At 48.4% G+C, this 8,135-nt stretch overlaps 1 protein-coding gene across 1 annotated transcript in view; it reads right to left on the bottom strand.

Annotated features, from left to right (window-relative positions):
- Positions 1-5,946: 5,946 nt before the first annotated feature.
- Positions 5,947-8,135, bottom strand: part of REELD1 (reeler domain containing 1) — a 19,213-nt gene continuing 17,024 nt past the window's right edge. The window contains exons 9-10 of the mRNA XM_036233539.1: positions 7,666-7,729; positions 5,947-6,907 (exon numbers count right to left, since the gene is read on the bottom strand). Coding sequence (XP_036089432.1) covers positions 6,269-6,907; positions 7,666-7,729 — 703 coding nt within the window. The 3' untranslated portion in view covers positions 5,947-6,268. The remainder of the gene's footprint in view (positions 6,908-7,665; positions 7,730-8,135) is intronic.

Raw genomic sequence — 8,135 nt, 5'->3', positions numbered from 1 at the left:
TCTCAGACAAACCTGCCTAGCCTGACAATAAATCAGGAAAATACATTCTTTAATATCCAATGGAATGTATTTCCAGACAGCCTCTCTCCTCTATAAAGTAACAAAACACTTTGCAAAAACCATCTATCATCAGCCGATGGGAGAAGATTCTCCCAAGGTGGTATTTTAAAGACGGAAAACGCAGAGCCCAAAGGAAGGGAGCAAGCAAGTTTGAGATGGTGGCTGTAAACCAAAGAAACATTTTGCAGTGGTGGCTCTTAGCTCGGTAGTGGGACGATGACAGCCAGCACCTTCCCCATCTGGGCCCATTGGTCCCTTTCCTCGTTGTCTTCTCCCCTCAGCCCGTCGCTGGGGCCCTGTCATGGCTAGCAGGTCATGTCCTGGCCTGGCCCACCATGAGTGGCCAGTCCCCAAAGTCCCATCATTCTCTTGGTTCTAATGGCAGTTGTAGATGAATCTTTCTAGGCCATTTCCTGCTCGATTCCAGACTCTCTGGGCCCACCGAAATATTTACAGCATCCAAATGCGCAAAGAAAATAAGTGATCTGCCGAATATGATGGAAATAAGAGTGGGTTGGAAGCCAGGGCAGGAGGAAGAAATCTGAGGGCTACCCTAGCCTCTAACTTCTTGTTTGACTATCACCTCTCTGTGGCTTTGCTCTTCTAATATGTGAGAAGGTGTGGTTAACGTTCTTGACCTGTGCTTGTCCTTGTCAGATCCCTAAATTTCTAAGGCAGTGCCTCTAGGTGAGGTGTGGGAGGAGTTGGGGAGGAGATAAGGAAGGGAGGGAGGAAGGGAGGATAGCCTCAAACATCGGTCAGAGCAGCCAGCTTTTACCATTACACCTAAGATGCAAAATCAAAAATTCAAAAACCACTGAGTCAGATGATGTGTGAGGTTGTTTCTACACTGTTAATCCTATAATTTTCTGTCTTAATACTGCCAAGTCTGTGGCTGAATGTGAAACGATTTAGGAAATGCTCCTTCGTCCTGGGCCCTGTGTTGAATCTCCTAGTTCCTAGAACAGTGGTTCCCCAATACGGGTGGTTTTGTCCTCCATGGGGCATCTGGCAGAGTCTGGAGACGCTGTCGATTATTACAGCTGGGGAGGAGGGAGCTATTGGTATCAAGTGGGTAGAGACCAGAGATGCTGCTAAGCAGCCTACAAAGCACAGGACGGCCCCCACCACACAGAATTATCCAGCCCCAAATGTTGATAGAGGTTGAGAAACCATGAGCCGGCTGACATAAACTGAAGAGAGTGTGCTTGCGGTGAGCATCTGTGTGGGAAAGTTCAGCTTCCCTTCTGCCCCTGCTCAGACTGAGAGGTTCAGTCTACTCTCAGCTCCTTCCTGCCCAACTCCGCTGGGCCTTGGATCTGAGACACAGAACTCTCCTCGCACTGGGGACAGGGGCCCGCAGAACTCTGTAGTTCACCCCCAGAGCAGGACTTGCACTGCTAGATGCCCAGTGCCCTGGAGCTGCCCCAGGTGTTACATTCTACCTCAGTCTAGACCAAGAGCTGCCGATAGTGACACAATTATTGAACTTTTCATTCACTGGTTTAGCAAATAGCTATCGATTTCTCACTAGGTGTTAGGAATAATTCTAGGTGCTGGAGATATAGTAATGAACAAAAGAAAGTCTCTACCTTTACATGCAGCCCAGTCGGGGGGAGGCAGAAAAGAAACAAAAATACGAATAAGTACATGGGAGGTAAGAAGTGCTATCTATGCTCGTCATCAAGCACGAAGGTGCATACACAGTAAAGGCTGTGATGGCCAGAAGCCTCTCGGATGAGGTAGTGTTGGGACAGAGTTCTGGAGGCTTGTGGATATCGGGGTGGCGGGGTGGGGGTGGGGTTCCAGATGAAAACAGCCAGAGCACGTGAGCTGAATGGAGTACACAGCGTTCAGGGAGCATCCACGCAGCGCTGGGAACGTGTGCGAGCCAGGAAGAGGGTGGTCAGAGGGTCTCACAGTATCCGAGAATTCAGACAGTGTGACGTAAATGGATTTATGATGAGAGAGAGAGATAGAGAGAGAGAGAGAGGAGGAGGAGGAGGAGGAGGAGAGAGGGAGGAGGATGCTTCTTCTATTCTTCGTCTTTCTTCCGATCTCCCTCCTCCGATCTCCCTCCTCCTCCTCCTCCTCCCCGCGTCGCCATCCCCCCCCCTCCAGACCTCCCTCCTCCCTCACCTCCTCCTCCCTCCCTTCCCCTCCCTCCCCCCACTCTCCCCTCCCCTCCCCTCCCTCCCCTCACCACTCCGAAACTCACCCAATGAAAAAAAAGAAAAGAAAAAAGAAAAACACCAAAAAACATCTGGCACTTGTCCTGCCGGCTCCACCATCACTGTCAACTGAGCAGTTCAGAAATGCTCACGATTTTTTTTTTCTTTTTTTGCATTTAAAGAACAGGATAAACAAACAAAATACCTTCCTTCCTTATATCATAAAGGTCCTCCTGATATTCTAAACCAGAGACTACTAGGGCTGGTTTAGCAGCCCCCTGAGGCCAGATGAAACAGAGTTCTGAGCATCTTAAGACTAGGGAGAAGTTCTCAAGTTTAATAAAACAAATTAATGCAAATTCATTTCATTTGAATAAAAGAAATTCCTTGCCACACACCACTTTTGGAAGAGGGGGATAGGTTGGGGTGAGATGAAATCAAATCCCAGAACCTGCATTCCAAAAGGACCGAAATCGCTGATTAATACTCAAGTCCAAGACTTGGAGAAGACAAACTATCTGTAATTTGTTCATAAATTGCCAACCCCTCCCAGAAGAATTTTCAAATAAAACGTGACGCTTGTTTAAATATTTGCTGGCTTGTTGACCTATTTTGTTGTCGTCCTTGCTGTTTGTTGTTGTTAATTAGAATTTTTTATTTTAGGAAAGCAAACATCATAACAGCAAATTAATCCAGACAACCTTGACAGAGAGATAGCTCATCTAGGCTACGGTTAAGCACTAAGCCGTGGTTTACCAAAATTGTAGTATTCAAGGGGAGAAGTTAGTTAGAAATATCAGAAATAGACTCTAAATGCAAAAAGGTGAAGGCCTGCCCCTATCCCCGATCTGTGGTTATCAAATTAACACAAGTAATGTGAAAACGTTTGTTTAACATGCAGTTTTCAGCAGTTTTTCTGTTCTTTTCCTACATATGTGTGTTTAGCCCCAAACCTCCTCCGCGTCCAAGAAGAGTCTGGCCGAACAATTCTTTAGCTGTTCCTACAAAACAAAAAAAAAGCTGTTTTAAGATGTGGCATTCATCTGAGTCCTTTGCCTTTTTAAAACTTCGAATGGCTTTGGGCTTTAGGAGGCGCCTGCAGGTTAAGAGAACACCTCCTACTTGCTCCCCTCTCTGGGCTTCTCCGAGGCCATGCTTAGAAGACCTTCGAGATCCTAGTAACAGAGGGGTTTTCTGTCTCCTGACTGCAGGCCTGTGGACTAGCTCCAGCTGCCCTTGCCAGAAAGAGTTTACTCAGAAAGTCTCATAAAAAATAAAAAGTCTGATGCCCCCCCCAACACGGCAGGAATTGTTGCCGTGGTTACCATGACAACTCCCCCAGTGTGCCCGCCTCTATCAGCTGGGCTGGGGAAGGAGGGGCTGCCGGGAGGGGGAGAAGTTGTCATGGGAAAGGACTAGCGTTTCTCTGGCCGTCGCAGAATTCCTCTGCGTGGACTAGATCTGAAGACAGCATGGCAGCTGCAGGACGGCATGACGGTGGCATGTGGGTATAGCAGGCATCGGTGGCTGAGTGCTGAGCGTGCAGTTAATCTTCACAGCGGCCAGGAGCAGATAATTTTGTGATCCGTTTTTCTCTGACGAGGAGGCTCGGGGGTCTGGCTAACTCTTATGCATCACTTCACTGTTTTTTTTGTTTGTTTGTTTTTTGGGTTGTTTTATTTTTTTGCCTGAGCCAGAGGAGGAGGGGGAGATACGTAACCCTGAAGCCTGGAGGTTTCCCTCACCCCCTCTGATGCTCGGCAGGGAAGGTAACCCAAGGTGTCTTGTAGGATGAATAGCTTTTCTTGCTGCTCTCCTAGAAGCCCCGTGGCAGGTCAGCAGTCCAACCAGAGAGGCAGCAAATTAAGGATAGCTTCAAATCCTTTGCCGCTTTCCCCATCAAAAAGCGCTTCCTATTGCCCTTCCCTCTGAGGAATGAGGGCTGGCGCTGTTTCTTGCGATTAGCACTAGAAGATGGCAGAGGTGACACCATGTGACTCACCAGGACAGGCCTTCAGCGATCCCCAGCTTCCGGTTTTGTCTGCTGGAGCATCCCCTCTTGGAACCCAGCCACTACGCCGCCGTAAGATGCCTCGAAGAGGGGAGCCGATGGCTTCCGACATTCAGCGGCAGCTCCAGCTGAGCCCGCGGCCAGCGGCCGGCACCAACTGCCAACCAGGGCGGGTGGGTCGGATGAGATGTCCCGGCTCGTTCACCGGCACACGGAGCAGAAGAGCCTTCCAGTTGGGCCTGGGCAACCTCAGAATCACGGAAGACAACACATGGTGGAGACAGTGGTTGTTTTGAAACCACTGAGTTCAGAGGCAGTCTGTTTTGCAACAGCAGACAACCAAAACCTCTTGGACAGGAAAGCTCTGGAAGGTATCATGTAGCAGTGCCCCTGGCTCTGGTGTGATGTGGCCAGGTGAGAACTCTCTATGGAGAATCCCTCGTTTGTACCTTGGGGAGCAGGCTGGGCATGAAGGAGGGGGGTCTGTGGCCCCCCTGGGAGTGCAGTGCATTTGTTTCTTTCCATGGCATTCCTAGAACACTTTCATTGGTGAGCACACAACTACCTACGTCTCCATGTGCCTAATGAGACGCTTGCCTGAATCCGGGGAACAGATGTGCCCGGCTCAGAATCCAGGAGGGGAGAGTCTTGGAATTGATGCCAATGAGATAAAAATAATAATAATAATAATAAATAAAAATATTTTAAACAAACAAGGTGGGGGGGGGCCTGGGAAACCAGCAGGAACTGTATCTTTCCTACACACTCAATTTAAAAAGAAATGTTTTTATTGTTGAATTGAGATGCCGTGAGCGCCTCTCTCTGTCAGGCAAGTTACTGAGCTTACTCCTCATCAAGCTATTGTGAGGATTAAATGTGAAGATACAGGTAAAGTGCTTAGCACAGTATCAATATGCTTTAGGTGCTCGATAAATAAATACTCTTTCCAAGTTTATAGTCGTCTTTGTTTGCACTTTGAAATGGACCATGACGCTGTAATAGGCCTACCTCTGAAAAGGCCGTTCACTATGATGTGGCTGTCATACGAGGTGAGCATATTCAGGACTTATGTTCACACCTGTTGTGCTGACCTCATGTCCCATCTATGGGACTCTTGCTAAATCAAAGCGATCTTCATCAAATCACAAGAGCGGGCAGATGGGTCTTTGTCCATGATGCTTTCTCCCTGACATCTCCTGAAAAGGCGAGTAGAGGCTGTTCTTCAAACCGTGCTGGCCTCATCGTGTTTTTTCAGCTTGACTTTCGGCAAAAGGTAACACGTCTGCACGACGTTGGCGTGCACGTGGATGGGCGTCCCGGAGCCACGGACACCTGACGAAGGGGCTTGCTCACCTAACGCCGGCGTCCGTGGCCTCATGCCGCGTGCATCTGTTTCCCCACAGATGTGTTTACTCGAACTCTCTCGCATTCTCCTGACGTTGGATCAACTCCCGTAGCGGTTCTGCCAGACAGACTCCTGAGTTTCCAAGAACACTGAATACCCTCGCACTCACCTCATCCGATAATCAGAGCCAGCGCTGAATTCCAGTTTTAAAAATAAAACTTCTTTGGGAGTGGTTTGGAGAGGCAAAGTGAGGGCTACAGTACTTTTTCTTGCAAGAGACGCAACAACCAACATTACTTTTTTTTTTTCCCCCCCAAAGAGTTAAAGATGAGGCTGACACACCAAACAGGGACAGAATTTCTATTTCTGGGGGTTCCTTAAGGCAACGGAGGAAGCCGAGCGGCCACGGGGGTCTAGTTAATGAGCAGGTTATACAATATTCATTGTGTTGAGTTTAATTCTTCAAACAGAACATCTAATTGCAAGAAGAAAAAAAAAAAAAAAGCAGCTAAATACAGATGTTAAGACAACAAAGCCAGGGAAGAACTCGCTCTGTTGATGAAAGTGCCTTTCCGCTGCTTTCTCCTCTGTGCGCTGACGGGAGCCCAGTGGGGCCCTGTTCTCGTCAGCTCTTCTCATTAGCTCTGTTCTGGCTGAGACACTCTACGGGGACTGAGGAGGTCACTGAGAAGCCTGGGACGACGGATTTCTCAGAGGACTGTTTTTTTGGCTGCCCACAGAAGAAGCAAGCCAGTTGTATTCCCCGTCAGCTAGAACGAAACTGTTCTCCCTGATCTGCCTGACGTGCACAATTTCATCCCCGTCACTCCTGGCAACAGCATCCCGGGCAGGCTCACTGAAGGACACCTCCGTCCGCCTGTGGCAATACTGCATGTGCAGGTAGCAAAGGCCAGCAGCCAAAACCATGCCCAAGGCAGCAGAAAGGCCGAGCAGGATGCCCAGCTGGGGGGTCCTAAGCTGGACCCCCAAAGGAGCACTAGCTTCCTCTTGCCCGGTCTCAGGCCTTGGGTTGGTCTTCCTGGGGTAGCTCACTCCACCCTCTGCATTTCCCTCCCCCACTCTGGGCTCCTTGTGCTTTGACTGAGGCAAGAAGCTGGCAGAGGGCCTTGATACCTCTGACTGACCACCAGCAATGGGGGGCCTGGGAGTGGCAGAGCTGTGGAAGACAGGGCTTGGGGTGGCTGCCCCAGCCCCATTCCCAGTAAGCGCTTCAGAGGACCAGAGGCGCCAAGGTCGGGTCTGATGGACAGCATCCAGAGAAGGCCTTGTCACGGTCTTATTAGAGGCCTCCATCTTCTTCTGGAAAAGCAAAGGGAAGAAAGTCAAAGCGGCTTGTCTTCATCAAAGTTGCCACTGAACTTCGCGATTAATCTGTGTTCCTTAACAAACTCCAAGTAGCAGCTGAAAACCCAGCCTTGTGCCTGCTCAGAGTAAAAAGCGGCTAATGGAAACCCCATGGAGAACATGGAGGCCACATGGAGGCCAGCTATAAGAATAAACTTAGGGTCTTTTAAGAGGCTTCTAGACCCATCTGGGTGAGCGTCATCTCCAGTGGCCGAAAGCTTAGAGTGTATCTTTTTTTGCTGGCACTCAGACAGGAGGGCCCTTTTAATATCGCTGTAGGTTCCAATAAATTTGAGTAAGAATATTATGCCATGTTTTATTTGTGTTCTTTCGAAGACTTCAGAGGAACAGTAAATCGGTGGGCATGGATATTTTACATTGCCTGTTGATCTAAACTCTGGGACCACATATGGTCTTTGGAGGCCAGGGTTATGAAGGAGGGATTTTGGGGACAGGGAGGAGAGAGGAATTATTAACCAAGGCTAGGTGGGAGAACAAATCACTAAAATCATCTGTTTCTACAATTGCCAATAACTTCAGAGACAAGGGCTGGTATAGATTGGTAAAACAATGCTGTGTGTATATCATACCCTTGCCTCCTTCTTTCTATATTTGGCTTCTAGTCTAAGAGCTCCGATTTCCCAGCCTGGACCTTCCCACTCTGGGGTCAAAATACCAACCTCACCCTGCCCACGCACAACTCAGGCTATTACCTGTTCAACCGTATCTGAGGGCAGGCACGTTTCCAATGAATCAAAGCTCAGATCATCCTGAGTCCTAAAAGGAAGAATAGACATGCTGAGAAGAGGTCAGTCACTAAGTATCTGGATCAAAAAGCAACTTTCCCTGCCACTGCTCTGAATACTGATAAAATAGGTTCCTTTGAAAGATTCCCGAGTTTGGAGTTAGGGGCTGGAGGAGGAATGGGGGAGAGGCGAGTAAGGATGGTGGAAAAGAACTCACTGAATTACTTTATATAAATATATATTATAAACTGATGTATCTAAAATATAAAACATGTATTTTATTTTATTTTATTTGTAGCAGTATATCGGAGACCTCACTGTCTAAGAGAGCACGCCTCCCCCAGGAGATTATCATACCCAACACTTTTGACCAGTTGCCATTCTGCACTCAGGGTCTCTCATCAACTTAATAAACATGGTTGAGATCTTTCTCCATC

Source organism: Rousettus aegyptiacus, unplaced genomic scaffold (assembly GCF_014176215.1).
Source record: "Rousettus aegyptiacus isolate mRouAeg1 unplaced genomic scaffold, mRouAeg1.p scaffold_m13_p_16, whole genome shotgun sequence".
Taxonomy (NCBI): Eukaryota; Metazoa; Chordata; class Mammalia; order Chiroptera; family Pteropodidae; genus Rousettus; species Rousettus aegyptiacus.
This window is presented reverse-complemented; position numbering and strand designations above follow the sequence as displayed.